Genomic DNA, 18,342 nt, shown 5'->3' on the forward strand with positions numbered 1-18,342 from the left:
ATTTAACTGATTTATTTTAAAACTAAACAAGAACATCCCCACACGTTCAAAATGTTTTTAAAATGATCATAGAAGTTGAGTTTAAATTTTGTAGATAAGGAGCAATAGCAGCCAATGTTGACTCTTAATATGAATTTTTCAAATTAAAAAAAAACAAATTACAATTATTTATATTTTAGCCTACGTCTTCTAGTGGATAATTTTTAGCCTTTTTTATATAATTTTTTAATAGGAATTAATTTTGAGTTGTCCGGTCTCGTAGTAATGCGGGCAGCTCCTAAAGCGTGTGGAAGGATGAAGCATTAAAACTCACCGTTTTATTGTGACAATTGAAAACGACGTCACATCATCTATCCACCATTTTTATATTTTTCCCAAATTTCAACTCACCCCCTCAACTTTTCATTAATTCCAGCACGACCCCACACTCCTCAAATACTTAACATCACAATCCCCCATTTTTAGTCGAATTATAAATTTTTCCAAATTTGAGTTTTTTCTACGTTTTTTATTTATTAAAAATATTCTTTAATGAAAATACGTCAATTTGCTATTAAGAATAATAAAAATTAAATTAACAATATTCACGGAGCAGACGACAGTTTTCTGATAACGGCGGCGGAGAAAGAGCGGTTGGCGGTACTATAGCCGCCGTCGACGACGAGATTATGCCCGCTTATGACCCTGGATTCATCACTACACAAGTAGAGCGCCGCCTCCGCCACATCCTCCGCCGTCGGAACTACCCCCTTCAAAATCGCCGACGAGCGGACTACCTCTTCCAGCGCCTCCTCCGTGAATCCCAACGCATTTCTCAGTAACGGCGTTGCAATAGCCCCTGGAGATATCGAATTAACCCTAATCCCAAATTCCCCCAATTCCACACACAAATTCCTCATCAATCCCACCACTGCGTGCTTCGACATCGTATAAGCATGCGGCGATTCGCCGCTATTCACCGAAGCAACACTGGAAGTGAAGAGAATCACGCCGCTTCTTCTTGGAATCATAACCCTAGCCGCATGTTTCGCCCCTAAAAACCCTCCGTACACATTCACCTCGAATACCTTCTTGAAATTCTCCCCATCCGTTCCTAAAATCGTCGGATCCATTTCGCCGGTGATTCCGGCATTGTTGTACATTATATCTAGCTTCCCGTACCTCTCGACGGCGAAATCGACAGCGTTCTTCACATCGGAATCGCTCGTCACGTCGCAGTGTACATACGAAACAGTTTTCTCAGATCCGAGTTCTTGGCAGAGTGATCGGCCGAGCTCGTCGAGGACGTCGGCGACGACCACACTGGCGCCGTGTTTAACGAACAACCTGGCGGTGCTCTTGCCGAATCCACTGGCGGCGCCGGTGATTATGGCAACTTTACCGTTCAACCTGCAAATTGAAGGAAACAGAGGTTCCGTTACTGGGTTTTTCTGTGTTCCAAGGATTGTGGAGGGAAGAGAAATGAAAGAGAGGGAAAGTAAATTAACCTCTTGGAAGAACAGGATTCGTCCATTTCTGTGAAGAATTAAATTTCTGGGGATTTGAATTGGGAATCTGTTTCCCCTGGGGCGCTCTGGACTTTCCTAATTCGTCGTGCTTTTATTTATAGATGAACACAGCTCATTACTTCTCAATTTTTATTATATTAATTATTACTTTCTTTCTTTATTGGTATTATATGCCTAAAAATTTGAATTTCAACATTTCAATTTTTTTTTCATTAGTTTTTGGGTAAATGTTTGTTTAAAAATATCTTTAAATTTTTAAAATGGTTTTAAAAATCATTTTAAATTCTTTTAAATTTTATTTATACTATTAAACTTTTTAAAAATATTTTTACCTACCATAGTTATAAATAATAAAAAAAAAAAAAAGTGATTTATTAGTATACAAATGAAACTGCTTATATTAAATATCCTCTTAATCTCATTTTTATTTTTTAATTTGTAATACCTCTTTTATTTCGTTTTTCTCTGCTTTTAAATATTATAATTTTTAATAAAAATGAGAAATTCTTTATATGAATTTATGAATTTTATTTATATATAATACACGTGGCCAGCTTGCTCTTTTATGAAAGCATTTATTTTTGGAAATTGATACCCAAACATGTAGTAGTTGAATATATATATTAAATTAAAAATTATTTTATTTCATAATGGATTAAGAAAAATAATTCTTCTTAGGTCAAATGAAAAAGGAAAAAAAACGTACCCAAGACAAACAACAGTAGTAAGGAATGTCTCGAATGCACGAGATTTTTCAAATAGGCAAAACGGTAATAAAAGTATGTATATACCTTATAAATGTGGTAAAAACGATAGAAAAGTATAAAAAATTAGAGCCCGAAGTAAATCAATGAAATTTCTGTCAACAACGTGAACATGGAGGGTAAAGGAAGACAAGTATCAAGTTCAAAATTGAAGATATTTGTGACGGTCTTGTTGGACGGTTTGATTTTGAATGGAAAGATCAAAGAGCTTGAAATAGATTTATTTATTGCAAGAACCATTTTTTTATTTTAAATTGCTCTATTTAAAATTAGCTATTTCTCTAATTGGGCTTTTTATACTTTGGGCCGCTAGAATAATACACTTTTGGGCTTAAGCAAAAAACATCACGAGGCCCAAAATATATGGGCTATGGAATGGGCCCACATTCGATCACTTCATATAGGCTTTTGCATGCTTATTGGGCTTGGGCCCGAGTGGTTCGGAGTGAGCGTTTGAGCATTTATGTCTCAACATTTTAACCCTTAAAAACTTAAGAAAATAATTAAATTCGCCATTGTCATAAGGTTTTAGCTATCAAAAGGTTGATGTCACATTTTTAATAAATTTTTATATATATATATATATATATATATATATTATTGGAAGCAAAAATGTATTTATTTTTTTTATAATAAGCTTTGAATGAACTTCAAAGAAGGAGTGAATAAAACAAAAATGGAAAGAAATAATTATAACAAATATATTAATTAGGTAAGATTTTATAACTCATAATAAAACGATGATGTAAATATAAATGATAGAGAGGCCACAATTTCCAAAAATAAAAATAAAATAAATACAAATTTAATTTGGAAAAATTAAAAAGAACAATAATTGTCCAAATATTACGGCTTATAAATAATAATAAAAATAAAATGGCACACGAGGCGCGCGCGTTAGTTAATAAATAATAAATTCATCTTTATATATTTGAAGCTGTTATAACTAATTCATCATGTCATTTCATACCAACATCATTCATCCAAGTACTAATACGTAGTCTTGAATTATGTTCTATATTACTATATCAACAACTTTATCACAAATGTCGTATTAGTAATGGTTTAATGATCTTATCTGAGATCCTACATCGATTCGGGAAAGCAATAAAACATTCTCTATAAGAATATGAAAATCTCTCCCGAGCCTACACATTTTAAAAATCTTGAGGAGAAACCTGAAAGGGAAAGTCCGAATAGAACAATATCTGCTAGCGGTGGGCTTGGGCTGTTACAAATAATATCAAAACTAGACACCGGACGATTGCCAGCAAGAAAGCTAAGCTCCGAAAGGGGGGTGGACATGAGGTAGTGTGCCGGCAATGACGCTGGTCCCCAAAAAGGGTGAATTAGGGATCCCACATTGATTGGAGAAAGGAACGAGTGCTAGTAAGGATGTTAGGACACAAAGGGAGGTGGATTTTAAGATCCCACATTAGTTGAGGAGGAGAACGAAGCATTGTTTATAAGGGTGTGAAAACATCTCCCTAGCAGACACGTTTTAAAAACCTTGAGGGAAAGCTCAAAAGGGAAAGCCCATAAAGGATAATATATCGGCTAACAGTGGGTTTGGGTTGTTACATCTAGTCTGATCTACAAGTGCTTTAGCGATAAATTTGTTGACGCATTTTAATAACTTTAAGAGAAAGCCCGAAAAGGAAAGTTCAAATATGACAATATCTGCTAGCAATGAGCTTGGACTTTTACCTCTTATCTAATCTCATCTGCAAATGCTTTGGTCATAAATTTGTTGATCAAGAGAATAATGTGACCGGCTAAATAAAAGAAAGAATTGTGTGCTGGTGCGCACATTTATCCTTTTAGTTGAGAGACTCGTCTCACCTTAGTCACTCTAATCTTAGTCGATCGATGCAAACTTTTGGTCATTTGACTTAATTTTCTCTTCGTTTAACTTTCGATTGGTTATGAATTATGTTTCGAGTCCTAACGGGTATGTTTAAAAATGGGTGAGCTTGATATTCATTCTATGTGAACCCCATTGAATGACCTAGAACTCATTAATGTTTGATTTTTTAAAAATTTATTAAGAAAAAAGAAAGGTGAAGGGAAATAAAAGGGAATTGAATGGAGGGCATAGTTGTCAGAGGAAAGTACAAGACATTCATACACTCGACAAATAAACATCCTTTTACTTTTACTATGTGATATGATGTGATCGTTGTTGGCCCTTTCTCTCATATTTTCTTTATTTTTTTTTTAAATTAAACAAAAACATTATTAAATTTTTATCCACACGTTACTATGTCTATTAGAACAATTGATAGTAACAGTCAACACATCTATTAAGGAGAGGTTTTCACACCCTTATAAAATATATTTTGTTTCTCTCTTTAGCTAACATGGAATCTCGCAATTCACCACTATCGGAGTCCAACTTCCTCGCTGACACACCGCCTATAATATCTACTAACGGTGGAGACGGTGTGAGACGCTGGTCAAAGTAGGGTTATACCTTCTCTATAGTACACGCGTTTTAAAACTATGAGACTAACAAAAATACGTACGTATGGACTTAAAAAAAATAGAAATTTATAAAAATATATAAATCAATAATTCCCTATTTCATAAATATATAATAAAAATCAATATTTTAATAAACATTTTGTTTGGACAACGACATTTAAACATTATTACATCTAAATGTAAAATATTTAAGGAAGGAATAAATATGGCGTTGAGGTTATGTTTTTATGTACGCTGCTTTTGGGGCGTCCTTCCCATTCATATGTTTGGGTTTCTAAACTGAACTAAATCCAATAACCTATTTAATACGTGCACCTTCCCCTCTTTATTATTATTAAATTAAATTACAAGCTTAATATATTTTCATAGTAATTATAAATAAGTCAACTTAAAAATTTTAATATTTATTAGATAATTTTTTTAAATTAGGTATAGGTTAGGGTAGAATTCCAGATGGGTTGACTCAACTAAAAAATGTCAACTTACAAACCAAACCCAATAGAATTTTGTTAGTCTGTCAAGTTATTGAGTCATATGAATATAATTTTTTTAAAATTAATATTTTAATTTTTTTTAAAAAAGAGACAAAAAAAAAAAAAACAATTTCTTTTTAACCGTGGTACAAATGGAGTGAGTTGAATATAATTCAAAATTTTGAACGTGAAACTGTTGCCCTCCACTGTTGAGGGGTTTTATTTATTTATTTATTTAAATAAATGTATATTTGTGGCTAATTGTGAATGAACCCATGGTTCCCACGATGACTATGGCTACTTTTGGAAACGACTTTATTGAATTTAATTTATATTTTTACCATGTGTCAAACACGTTTTACTTTGTAAAATGAAAGTTTTTTTTTTAATTATTTTTTAAAAACATTATTCTATTTTGAAAATCAAAACAACAAATTCTTAAATAAAATTGTCCAAATGGAATAAAGGTACAAGTTTGTTTTATAATGTGATTCATGCCGAAAGGTCGGCCAAAGTTAAGTATAGACTCGATTAAAGTCAAAGTTTGACCTATTTAATTAATTTAACTTATTTATTCATTTGGCCATATATGACTCACTATTTTAAAAATTAAGTAGATTCATCGTATTATTGAGTCATACTTAAAAGTATTATTAAGTCAACTATGACATATTTTTTATATTTTATATTTTATAATTAGAAAATATATATATAGATAACAAAATTTTAGAAAATGCTAAACATTAATAAATTTGTATAATATCAATTATAACTTTATCAAATATAAATTATAAAAAAATTAAAAATTAAAAAATAAATTCAATATTTTTATATGGTCGCATACTCTTATAAGAAATGATTCGTTCATCTCTCCAACTGACGTGAGATCTTACAATCCATCTCTTTAGGGTCTAGTGTCTGATTCTGATACCATTTATAACAGTCAAAACTCGTCGCTAGTAGATATTGTCTGTTTTGACCTACTACGTATTGTCGTTAGTCTCACGATTTTAAAACACGTCTACTAGGGAAAGATTTCCACACTCTCATAAGAAATGATTCATTTCGCTCTCCAACCGATGCGAGATCTCACAAATCCATTCCCTTTGAGGTCCAGCGTCTTCGCTAACATACCGTCCAGTATTTAGCTCTAATATCATTTGTAATACAAGTCCACCACTGACAGATATTGTCAACTTTGGTTTATTACGTATCATTGTCAACCACACAGTTATAACATATATCTATTAGAGAGAGGTTTCCACACATTGTTAAAAAATGGCTCGTTCCTCCTCTCTAATTGATGTAAGGTCTCGTAATTATAATCGAACGAAGCCAAGTAAAATTTGGTAGAGTTTGAACTTAGGTGGAAACATTTGAAACGGAAATATTGAATGCAAAATAATTATATTTAGGGGGTGGTTGTTTAATTGTGGGGAAAAAAAACCGTTGCAAGAAAAAAGAAATATAAATAATATGGTTGGATATAAATAAATACGAGCTTATCGTTTGAAAAATAATAAAATGGAATAATGATAAATTACTCCAACTAGCCTTCCCCTCTTGGTGGCTCCCATTTAAAGCTCCCAATTAAATCCCATTAAACTCAAACCACCTTACAATTTATTGTATTAACCAAATTTCCACTTCTTCCATTAATTTCTTTTTCTTCATTTTTCTCTCTCTCCCATATTTCATTCCATTTTTTAAATCAATTATAAATTATTTTAAGATTTAAATTTATTATTATTATTATTATTATTATTATTTAGTACAAAGATGAGATACATAGTACTAACTCTAGATTTAGAGAGATTTGGTCAGTCTGACCACTTTAATGTTATATACTTTTAAGTATTTTATGTATTTCATCAAATTATTTTTAATATATAGTTTTGATGTGACTGTATTTTAACATAATTTTAAATTTTGAAATGTATAAATTAATAGATTAAATCAAATATTTTGAATGATAAATTGAAATCTCAATAAATAAATAAATAGATGTTAAAATAATTAAATGAAAATTAAAGAAGAATAGCATTGCATGGGCTGACAGGGAGATGTCAAAGGGCAGTGGGGAACTTAATATTTAGGTTTAATTTAGGGGTTGCTGGCAGGTTCTTATCAGTGTCATGAAGTTGATGCCAAGAGGCTTCAATACGGTGCGCTTTACCATACAATTAATAATTTTTTTTATTATTTATTTAATTTATAAGCATAAGGATATGGCTCCGTAATTATATTGATTTTGTGCATTAAGGATAAGTTTCTGTATACGCAATGAATTAGATTAAGATTATGATAAATATATACCTTATTTTCCGTAAGACATGCACGAACCATTTATGCAAATGGTCAAGCACAACTCGTAGTCTAAAATAGACGATTTTAACCTATGATTTGTTAGATACGTCTAACTAAGTTATTTGCCTATATTACATAATATCTGCAAATAATAATAATATTGATTGGTACCCATACCACTTACTAATATATTTATTAAATTAAATTATATATGTACATATGTATATATATTTATTTATTTATTTATTTATTTTCTCTCTATTTAGCTCTCAACAACACAAACTAACTAAGTTGGCTTACATTCATTCTCATTCATTAGTAACACATGCATGAAAAAGCCCTAAAAACCCTTGGTATATAATAATAATAATAATAATAATAATAATAATAATAATAATAATAATAATAATAATATAATTGTTATCCCATTTAAAAAATGAGTATGGGTGCCCAAAATAACCCTCATAGTGAAAGAAATTGAAGATCTGTCTAGATAGGGTAAAAAGGGGCAGAACTGATATTATTGCAAACCTATTGCCAAATTTTGCAATTAAAAAAATTAAATGAATAAATTTTTTTTATAAAAAATATCTCAATAAAGTAAACCAACATTTAACAAGTTGTTCTTCCCCATGCAGTTGATTTAGTGCTACAAATTAATTTTCCCATGTACCGTTGTGTTTAAATATTTTGGGAGCCGTTGATGGGGTTTTTAATTCTAGTTTAACTGTTACATTGATTTATATGGATATATAATTAATTACTTTTAGTCTCTCCTTTTTCTTATTAAATTATAATTTAATATATATATATATATATATATATTTGACATAATCTACGTAAACATTAATTTAAAATAATTTTATAAAATAATGTTAAGAACCAATACGTTTGCATAAAATATTTGAAATAAAACAAGAGAAATATGAATAAAAACAATACACTATTTTGACCTACAAAATAAATGTAATTACTAACGCAGATTTTATGGTCTTTACTGAGACGCTGCTCTCAATCGTATGTTTTGACTAAGTTAATTTTTATTGAATTTTTGAAAAAATTAATTGGTTTATAAATAATTTAGCTAAGAGGCTTTCTCTCTATCTCTCGTCATATGTTTGCTCACCTTACTCTAACATGGAACATGGAGTGGAGGAGCTTAATTAATTTGAATTGAATACAAGAAAAGGCAAAGTAATTGTTTATTTATTTTCTTCTTCTAATTTATATACAATACAAGCCTCATTTTGAAATACGCAATTAAATGAGGACTAAAAAGCAAACCCAAGACGAATTCTTGGCCTTATAAATAAACCCCTCTTACAGGCCCCAACTCAACGCCCCTGCAATCCCAAGCTCTGTTTTTCAAATTTCCTCTGTTTATTTTTTATTTTCAGGTGAATTAGATTCTTTTTTTGCTTATTTGCATGTTAAGATTCCATTCCAAAATAACCCATTTTTGTTTTGGTTTTAGATTTGTGGGGATTAGAAGAGAAGATGAACCGGAGAAACAGTGGCGGAGGAGGAGGAGCAGCAGCAGCGCCGAAGCTGGAGCTGAAGTTGAACCTGTCTCCGCCGAGGGCGAATAGAGGAGTGGAGTCACCGAGCCGGTCGGCCACGGTGTCGCCGACGTCGCCGCCGAGCTCGTGCGTGTCGTCGGAGGAGGAGATGACGGTGGGGAGAGTGAGATACTCGAGCAGCCCTGAAGCGACATCGATGATGCTGGTCGGATGCCCACGGTGTCTGATGTATGTTATGCTGTCGGAAGAAGACCCAAAATGTCCGAAATGCAAAAGCACTGTTCTTCTCGACGTTCTCCATGATAACTCCGCCGTCAAAAACAGAAGAAACTAGAAACAGAGACCAAGAACATCAAATTCTACAAGCCCAGAGATATTTTCTTTTTCTTTTTTGGAATTTTAGAGTGAAGCTTAGTTTTACTGTGTTGATAGGACAGTAGTACTGTAGAAGATGAAGAAGCTTAGTTTTTTTTTTTTTTTTTTTTTTTTTTTTTTTTTTTTTTTTTTTTTTTTTTTTTTATTTTTAATTTTGGGTTGAAGAACAATATTTAGGGACCAGATTTTTCTGTCCCTTTTAGCACAGGACTATGTAACCAGCGGTTAACTGCGAGTGCCCAAATGTTTCATGTTTTTTCCTTTTTTTTTTATTATTTTTATTTTTAACTTAGAATTTACTTCATTTCATTATATTTAAAAGTAGTTTATTAAAAATATTACATGGCAAGGAAGTGTATTTAATTAAATATTAAATGATAAAGTCATCTATCATTTATTTTTTACCATATTTAAATTTTCCAATTTAAAATTTTTATTAAACATAAAATAAAATAAAAATTAGGGATAATTAATTTCCAATTTGGATGTGAAAAAATTTTCTTTGATAAATAATGCTTGGTGGTCCCTCAAATGGGACCAGATATGCATAGCATGTAGCATAAAATGCATCATCCAAGCTACAATAGCGTTAAGAGTAAGATACGTTGTACTGTCATCTACATGTTCCTTAAAGGATAATGGCGTCGAGTTGCTAGCCAAATAAGATGAAGAACGGAACTATGTAGCCAACTGTTAAACTTGAAATATATATATATATAATCCATGCATAATTAAGTATTTATAACAAGATTTAATTAAAATCTTTATTTCTAAAAAAATTGATTTGTCTCAACTTTATCTCACATAAATATAATATAATTGAGTTAATCTTCCATTTTTCATTAATTTCGAGTTAATCTCCAATTAGACATTAAATTTATCTAAAATTATGTTTAAAAATAATAATTATAAACACAAAACATTAGTATATAGAAGTAACGAGACCAACCGAAAAAAAAGAAAAAGAAAAAGAATGAAGCGTGGGGACATTAGAGGTGGGCCCAACGGAAAGAGTTGCAGTGGGGCCCAGTAGTTGAATGAAATGGCAGTGGGACCCACATATGATGGCATGGCACGCTCCAATTGGGGGGTGATTAATTAATAAACAACGTAAAAGAAGGTAGGTGATTTAAACATTCCATTAAATCATGTGCAGTGCATGAATTCTTTTGGGCGATAAATTAAATAAATTTTCAACGAACCAAAAGTTTCAAACAAGATTAATTAAATGAGCCACATGAAAAACAGATTAAAAAAAAACAAAAAAAACCCATATTCATATTTTTTATATTTTGGTTCCCAAAAGTCATTTTTTTAAAACATTTTTATTTTAATTATGAATTTTTCAATTACTTTTATTAAATAAAAATTAATTTTAGTATAAAGGGGATATTTCATATCTTATCAAAATTTAATTTATTTGTTTCATATTTAAATTATTACTACTAAACGTATTCAAACATATACTTCGGTGAAACCCTAATCGAACGTATTGTAAATAATATATATATATAATATATCAAAGAGGGAAGTGGTTCGAGCGTTGAAGAAAGGAGAGGGAGTTATAATGTAATGGAAGGGGAAGAACATAAATGCAAGAGTAATTGAGGGGGTTGGGAATAATGAAACCAAGCCAAGGATATAAAGGGTATTACGTCAATACAATCAAATCTGAACTGTCACTTAAATTACTGTTAAATGGTTATCCTTAGTGAGACAGCGCAATAGTTGACCGGACATCTAAGAGTAAAATATTAGCTAATTTAGGAAATGATCATGAATTTATAATCAATTGGCACGAGCCATTTTGAAAAAGAAACTCAAAACAAAGCCATGAGCTCAAAACAATACACTGCAAATAGAATCCTCATATTAGGGTTCCAAAATTAAATTCATATATATATATATATATATTTTGTTTGGAATTAAATTAAAAATTTAAGTAATTTATCACCTTAGATTAATAAATACCCAATGAAGTTTTGCATTATGGTAATAAGAATTCTATTAATGAACATTTTAATAATCATTTTGTTAATAAATCAAATGATTTATGAAGATTAATTGAATTATAGGAACCAATTAAAAACTATTATGAATTAATAAAATATTAAAAAAATTAACTGGTTATTAATCCAATTTTTTAATTAAATTTAATGAAAATGTATATAAATGTTCATCTAAAGGAATTTCACGCCAACTCTAGTGTTTTCTCCGATTCGAGGCCATGTCCGACTCTGAATTCCCGCCGCCGTTGCCGATTCAGTTCATAGTATCTCGGTCGGTTTAGTTTTACAATCTGGAGTCCAAGTTTGAGCTGAACCATTAATTTCATGGCATAGGGACCATAAAAACCAGACTTCCCGCAGGTTCTTATGGATTCCGAATTTCATGGCAGATCCTAATATTCGGCGAAATCAACTGGAGATCAGGTACACGTTTTAATAGCTAATTTTGACTGGATCAAGTTGATTCAGGTTGGGCTTACGCTCGCTGATTTGGAAGGTAATCTTCCGGATTTGGGCACGGACAAGTTCTACAGATGGGAGTTTAATTTTAGGGATTTACTAAATTATGTGAGGGTGTTCTTGGTGCCTACGGTTTCTCGATGAGATTCTTCCCCGATGTGCACGGCGGCGTTAACAGGGTTTGATTATATTCTTAATGTGAAACGTGAAATCGGGAGGAGTTACATGGTCGGCTCAGATAGCTTGGTGACCTTGAGCGCGAAGTTGAGGGTAGTATACTTTAACAATACTAATCTTGATAAGTATGCTGGTATTTTGTATTGTTTAGAGCATTTGTCTACAGCTAGAAAATCTTCATTTTAACAGTACATATCTTCCTGAGCGATGATTTGCACGCATCATTCCTATCAATTCCATTTTAGTTATGAACTCACGATTGTCTTCCTGAGCGACAATTTGCATTCAGTTGGCTGATATTTATTTTTTCAACCACCCAGTTGCTCCTAAATCTGTCGAAATATAAATGTTTGAAGGGTATTGATCATTGATAGGGTAATGGAGGTTGTGAGATTATAGGTAATATCGATGCATTGGATTTAATGTGGCATAGCTAGGGCAGTGGAGTTGTACCCTGGTCTTATCGGTTGCAATTTTATTTCTCTTTTGAGTTAGAAGATGATATTTTGGTTTGCTATTAACTATTTAACTCTTCTAGTCTCCTTAGTCATTCGTTCCTTCATTGTATTATTCAAGATAACAAATATTGAATGTGCACAAATATCTTTTAAGGCGGAAATGTAAAGAAGGTTAAATTACAAATTTTGTCCCTATTGGAGAAAGTTAGAATTCATCCAAAACCATAGGGACCAAATTTGTACTTATAACGTTTAAAGAATTTGGTTTTAGATGAAAGTTGTAGCTGTTGGGTTATAAACATTGGATCTGGTGCACTGCTAGTAGAAAAAAGGAGAATAAAACAGGGGAGTTTTCCATAGTATGTTTGTTACAATCCCTTAGCATGTTCTTAATGTTTCTAGCATCTTTTACGTTGAAGATTTAAATTGTACCCCATAGAGACTAATGTAACCTTTGGCGTAAAGTATCTGCAATCAGACATGGTGACAATTCTTTTGGATTATTACTGCAACAACCTTCTCAGAACACTAGGACCTCCTGATTTTGTATCGCTAAATCTAATTGTTTGTTTTATCCATTCTAGTCTATCCTCTGAAATCTGGAAATTATACGAGGGTAAAACTTCAAGGTCCGTTGATGATGCTCCTTTGAATTTCAATTCTGCATATCCTTGCCATCAAATCTTTTTTTTTCCTTGAGTCGAACAAATGAAGGGGTTTGAGCCTTCAACTCCAAGAGAAGAAGTAAATTCCTTTTTAACATTTTCATCAGCAATATTTTAAAAATCAAGGGGCTGATTTTTTACTCAAGTAATAAGTTGAACGAGCCAATGGATTCTATCATTGATGATAATTGTGATGTTGAGATTTGAGAACGACCGTTGGAATCTCTGTTCTCGAAGTGACAATAGATGGAGGTGAGTTTTTTGTGTGTTTCTACTCTTTTATATGGTTATTATTTTTAATGATAGATGATTTTACTTTCTTCTGTCATTATGGATATTTTTCTATATAGGTTGAGGCTTATGGCTTGTAAGCCTAACCCTTTTGGAAGGAGATCTTGATGCGAACTTTAGTTTGAAAATGTTGGTCATGGATGGCATCCAATGCTTAGAAGAAACCTCAATGACAGGAAACTTTGGGATCAGCTTGTTGCAGACTTGTGATAGAACCCAAATGTATTGATAGGATTGCTGTTAGGGTAGAATTACAAACATGGCTAGGGAATTGAAGGTACATTAGTAATTAGTAAGGAAGTTGTTAGGGTGGTTTGTTATAAATAGGGTGCGGGGAAAGGGTAGACAATTGTTTAGTTGGTCTAGGACTTGAGTGATCTCAAGAACGAGAGGGTCCAAGTACTTGGAGGGTTATATTGTATTTCCATTATATTTTATATTTCAAAACATTTAGGTTCTATCAACTTTCTAGAATTCTTGTTACCAAAATAAATGATTGGAGAATATCATTAGTGAAGTAATTAATTTTGCATCTCTACGTTCCTCATCATTTTTTTAAACATTCGGCGCATTCAACAGTTTAATTTTTTCTCCCGAAATTCCTCCTTGTTCTCTCTCTAAACATTTATTGGGCTATTTTGTTTGCAATTTTTATGAGGCAGATATGGACAAGTATTATTGTATATGCATTTCAAAACACGAAGCATAGGAACTTACTGCTGGAAATGATCCTGTAAATTGATTCTACTCTGAAATACTGGCAACTCTGAAGTCCTTTGAGTTGAGTTCATACAACTGTGATTTGGGTTCGAATTTACAAACTAGTTTTTGTGGATCTCTGCAGGCTTAGCTTTCTGGTTATGAAAGTCTACCTAAGGATGTTGAATGTGCCTTTTGAGGTTGACAGATCGTTTCTGATTTTTCAGCATCCTTCTGGGTAGCAGAGTCATTACGTTTTTTTGGGCTAAAAAAGTGATAGGCCCCAAATTACTGGGGCGTATGATCGTAAGCGTTGTGAGGAAGGAGGGAACTGTATGAGGGGTTGTTTTCATGTAGGTGTGGAGCCCAAAGGGTTTATTAGTGCGTGTTGAGGCCTTGAGGGAGAATGGAAATTAATAGGCGAGATTTGTTGTGGGGGGAAATATATATATATATATATATATATATATATATATATATATATATATATATATATATATATATATATATAGTAATTTTCTGGTAATTCTCGTGAGAGAGAGATAAGGAGAGTTGGAAAGCTCTCAAAACTTCCTTTGTTTTCACTTTAGATAAATAAAACTGAGGCTTAATGCTATCAAAAAGATTCTTAACATAGATTTCCCCCCCTTGTTTTGGAAGAGTATTTAACATAGCATGGCAGGTTTGATACAGAGAAATCCCTTCTGCCTACTCCCAGATTTTGTTACAAGAAGGGGTAGACCCGAATGACATCTTCCTCACCTCTATTTTTCTTAAAAGAAACAGTTTTGGTTAAACTACCATTTTGTACCTTGGGTTTTATTCTATTTTAGCTTCTTTACTTTTAACTGACCAAATTTAGCATATGTACTTTTGATAAATCCTAAAACTAGTTCATGCTATTAGTTTGGTCAACTTTTTTTTATAAGAAAAACAGTCTCATTTGGCTTTCTATCTATAAATTTTGGAAACATATTCACATTGTGTTTCTCTTGCATAAAAGTTATTATTATTATTATTATTATTTAACCAATTTCAATAAAAATTATCTTCATGTATTTAATTGTTGGAGCTTCTTGTTCAATCGCTCTGGTTGTTCAACCTATGCCTAGAGGATGGCCTTCTGCATCGAAGCATCCGTCATAATTAGTGCCAGTTGGAGAAATTTTTGGTGTCCTACTAAGTATATTCCCTTGTGCTGGTTTTTATGCCTCGAGTTCTTTTATTCCTCTCTTGTAATTATAGTAGAGTTATGTTCCAACAGAAAGAAAAGAATGATTGTGATTTTTCATCTCATGTCCAGATGAGTTTAGTCCGGTTGTTCTCTGATTGTTATTTGGATTGTGGATGGTAAATTTTCTACGTTACTGCTAGTTTATGATCGATCGGGCTTCAGTTTAATTGTGTTTTATGACTGATTCTTTTGTGCCAGTTTTCAGATTCTTATACGTGGATGATATCAATGAATGAAGGTGTTATTTTCTACGGCCTTTCGTCATCACGCTTGTTACTTCACAGGTTCCTTCCTTTGTCCCTTTGCTCCTATATTTGATATTAAGGATAATTGGTTTTTTAATTTTTGCTACACGTAGCAAAATAGTAATTGATTTCAATATTTTCTATCATATGAATTTGATTTAAGTAAACGTCATTTAGAAATACTAGTCCAATTAGAGAGAGATTGGTACCATTCTTGGGCGAGTTGGGATTCGAATCCCTGTGGTTTCATCTCCCTTTTTCTTTTGAGTGTTGTAATCTAAGCCTAGTTTATATTAAGACAACATAATATAATTGCAGGGAATCAACTTCAATTTTTTTTATTCAAACTTGAATTTGAACATCTGATTTCTTGATATAGAATATCTGTTTCAATTCAACTAACTTTATAATAGTAATGTAATTGTGTTTTCTTTCATGTTCCATTATCAAATAATGTAATCCCAGAATTACATAACAAACACTTGTTTAGTTTTTTTTTTTTTTTTTTTTTTTTTTTTTTTTTTTTTTTTTTTTTTTTTTTTTTNTTTTCATTTGATAATAATTAGATAAATACGTTGCACTGTTACTTTTATACCACAATAATTCAAGGTACAGTGTTACTAATTATTTGTAATACTCATTGACAGTTATCTGTGATAATTATTTTTATGAATCTTGTTGTTTCTTGTTATGAATACATAAAAGTCTCATATCAATCTGTCACTTCTGTAATGGGTCCTACATTTTAAGATAAGTATAAACTGAGTTGTTATTGGTCCTACCCTCCTTTTTTTTTTCTTCTTATATTGCTTTCTCTAGTTTAATCCTCCACTATTAGGAAATTATATAGCAGAGACGATCTTAGAGCTGCTTGATCTTAGAGGAAGTGCTTATATTTTAGAGCATACTTTCCTTTTGTTTTGTGTACGTATGGGAAGAAAAGTGTAGAAAAAATAGAATATCTGAATGCATAATGGCTATACATTTGGATGCATTGAATACCAAATGTTTATTTATATTGAAAAACATGGCCCCTATCTGTCTGTGTATGTCTCACAAAACCCAAAAGAATACAAAAAGAAGAAAGGAAAAAAGAAATAGAGAAAGGAAATGGAGGAGATTGTGGGACATGAAGCCATGCTGTATAGTTTGTTTGGTTGCTCTCATGGCAAACTGAATAGCCAATTGGAGTTGTGACCCTAAAACATCCATGTGCGTCTTTGGACCACCTCCTCACCACACTAATCTTTTTTGGTCCCCTAACCCACCTTCCTTAATTTTTTTTTTTTTATATTCTTTTTCTTAGTAACTCGGTTTCGAGACCCCAATCCTTCTTTAAGAGTCTAAGCATACCACTAGCAGATATTGTTCGTTTTAGCCTATTATTGTTGTCAGCTTCACGGTTATAAAACGCGTCTGTTAGGGAGAGATTTTCACACCTTTGTAAGAAAATGTTTTGTTCTAGAGGACCCAACATTTTTGTTGGCACACCGCCTGGTGTCAGCTCTGATACCAACTGTAACAATCCAGGCTCACTGCTAGCAGGTATTGTTTGTTTTGGCTATTATATGTCGCCATCAACTTCATGGTTTTAAAATGCATCTTTTAGGGAGAGGTTTCCACATCCATATATTGTTCTCCTCTCCAACTGATGTGGAATCTCACACCGTCTCACCTCTTATTAGCCTTTGGAGAGGTTCCACTTGTCTCGAGAGAGTACAAGAATCTTACATTTAATTTATGGATTTGAACTTAGAACCTTGTATCTAGGAAATGGAAACATCTAATTTCTACTTGGTTGGACACTTTTAGTAGGCCCAACCCGAATGGATCAGAGAAGGAAGGGTTCTAATAACCTTTGTTATTTTCATTAGTTTTTTAATGGAGGTGGAATCGAACCACATAAAGAAATTTTAGATCAACTTAGAAATGTCAATGATGCAAGGCAAGGATAGAGACATGGATGCATGTTCCTAATGGACGTGGAACCGATCCATAAAAGAGATCTAGTTCATGTTAGGGATGACAATGATACAGCTTACAGGCGAAGACAAGGTTGCATTTCACATACGCATCCTAATAGGGATTGTTAATCTTCGTCCTTGCCTTGTTTTCTATTCGAGGAATCAAAGTCCTTAACAAATAGGTTAGAAACATGTTGGCGTTTGTGTCATGCATGTTACATAGTTGATGATCTGTGCATCATACACTTAGAAACATGTTGGCAATTGTGTCATGCATGGTACATAGTTGATAATCTATGCATCATACATTTTTGTGTTTTGGGTTTGTTTAGTTTGAAATTAAGAAAGAACAACCCCTTTCGAGTCAGTTTTGTACATGAGAGTTCATATACTTTTCTATTGTAATTTTTCTCTATAATCTTTATCTTTGAAGTTCAACAACAGTGGAGGAGTTCAAACTATGGGTGTTTAGAATGATAACGAGTATCTTATCCACTAAGTAATGCTCTCGAATCAACTTCATATTGTTTGATTATCTCCTTCATTTTATATTATTTTTTAATATCGAAAAGTGAGATTCATTTGCCAAAAAAAAGTTATCTCCTCCCAACTAAATATAGATGAAAGATGACATAGAGGTTAGGACCACTACCAGCTTGCATATGTCAACATCAAACACTCCAAACTTCCAACCTTAACCTAAATTTAAC

The 18,342-nt window shown here is 32.2% G+C and overlaps 2 protein-coding genes and 1 long non-coding RNA gene across 4 annotated transcripts; 2 read left to right on the plus strand and 1 right to left on the minus strand.

Annotated features, from left to right (window-relative positions):
- Window positions 1-527: 527 nt before the first annotated feature.
- LOC111478837 (secoisolariciresinol dehydrogenase-like) lies at window positions 528-1,601 on the minus strand. The gene is made up of 2 exons (XM_023123328.1): window positions 1,488-1,601; window positions 528-1,389 (listed from the first exon to the last, which is right to left on the minus strand). The coding sequence occupies exons 1-2, from the start codon at window positions 1,511-1,513 to the stop codon at window positions 585-587; spliced, it is 831 nt and encodes a 276-aa protein (XP_022979096.1). The 5' UTR covers window positions 1,514-1,601; the 3' UTR covers window positions 528-584.
- Window positions 1,602-8,847: 7,246 nt separating this feature from the next.
- Window positions 8,848-9,700, plus strand: LOC111478822. Its single transcript, XM_023123309.1, has 2 exons — window positions 8,848-8,933; window positions 9,011-9,700. Exon 2 carries the CDS (start codon window positions 9,034-9,036, stop codon window positions 9,388-9,390), a length of 357 nt encoding a protein of 118 aa, XP_022979077.1. The 5' UTR covers window positions 8,848-8,933; window positions 9,011-9,033; the 3' UTR covers window positions 9,391-9,700.
- Window positions 9,701-11,632: 1,932 nt separating this feature from the next.
- On the plus strand, window positions 11,633-15,982 carry LOC111478823. 2 transcript variants are annotated; one of them, XR_002717551.1, is made up of 4 exons: window positions 11,633-11,863; window positions 11,937-13,451; window positions 13,550-14,618; window positions 14,924-15,982. It is a non-coding gene; the product is annotated as an uncharacterized LOC111478823 (long non-coding RNA). The 2 variants fall into 2 exon arrangements; XR_002717550.1 differs by having other exon boundaries at window positions 11,633-13,451.
- Window positions 15,983-18,342: the final 2,360 nt, after the last annotated feature.

The sequence above is a fragment of the Cucurbita maxima genome, unplaced genomic scaffold (assembly GCF_002738345.1).
Source record: "Cucurbita maxima cultivar Rimu unplaced genomic scaffold, Cmax_1.0 Cma_Scf00004, whole genome shotgun sequence".
In the NCBI taxonomy this organism is placed as follows: domain Eukaryota; kingdom Viridiplantae; phylum Streptophyta; class Magnoliopsida; order Cucurbitales; family Cucurbitaceae; genus Cucurbita; species Cucurbita maxima.

Bases quoted from the DNA above. Each gene is read 5' to 3' on its own strand.
- LOC111478837 (XM_023123328.1), bottom strand. From the start codon at position 1,513: ATGGACGAATCCTGTTCTTCCAAGAG. The intron at 1,390-1,487 runs GTTAATTTACTT...TTCAATTTGCAG, and splicing joins GAATCCTGTTCTTCCAAGAG to GTTGAACGGTAAAGTTGCCA.
- LOC111478822 (XM_023123309.1), top strand. From the start codon at position 9,034: ATGAACCGGAGAAACAGTGGCGGAGGAGGAGGAGCAGCAGCAGCGCCG.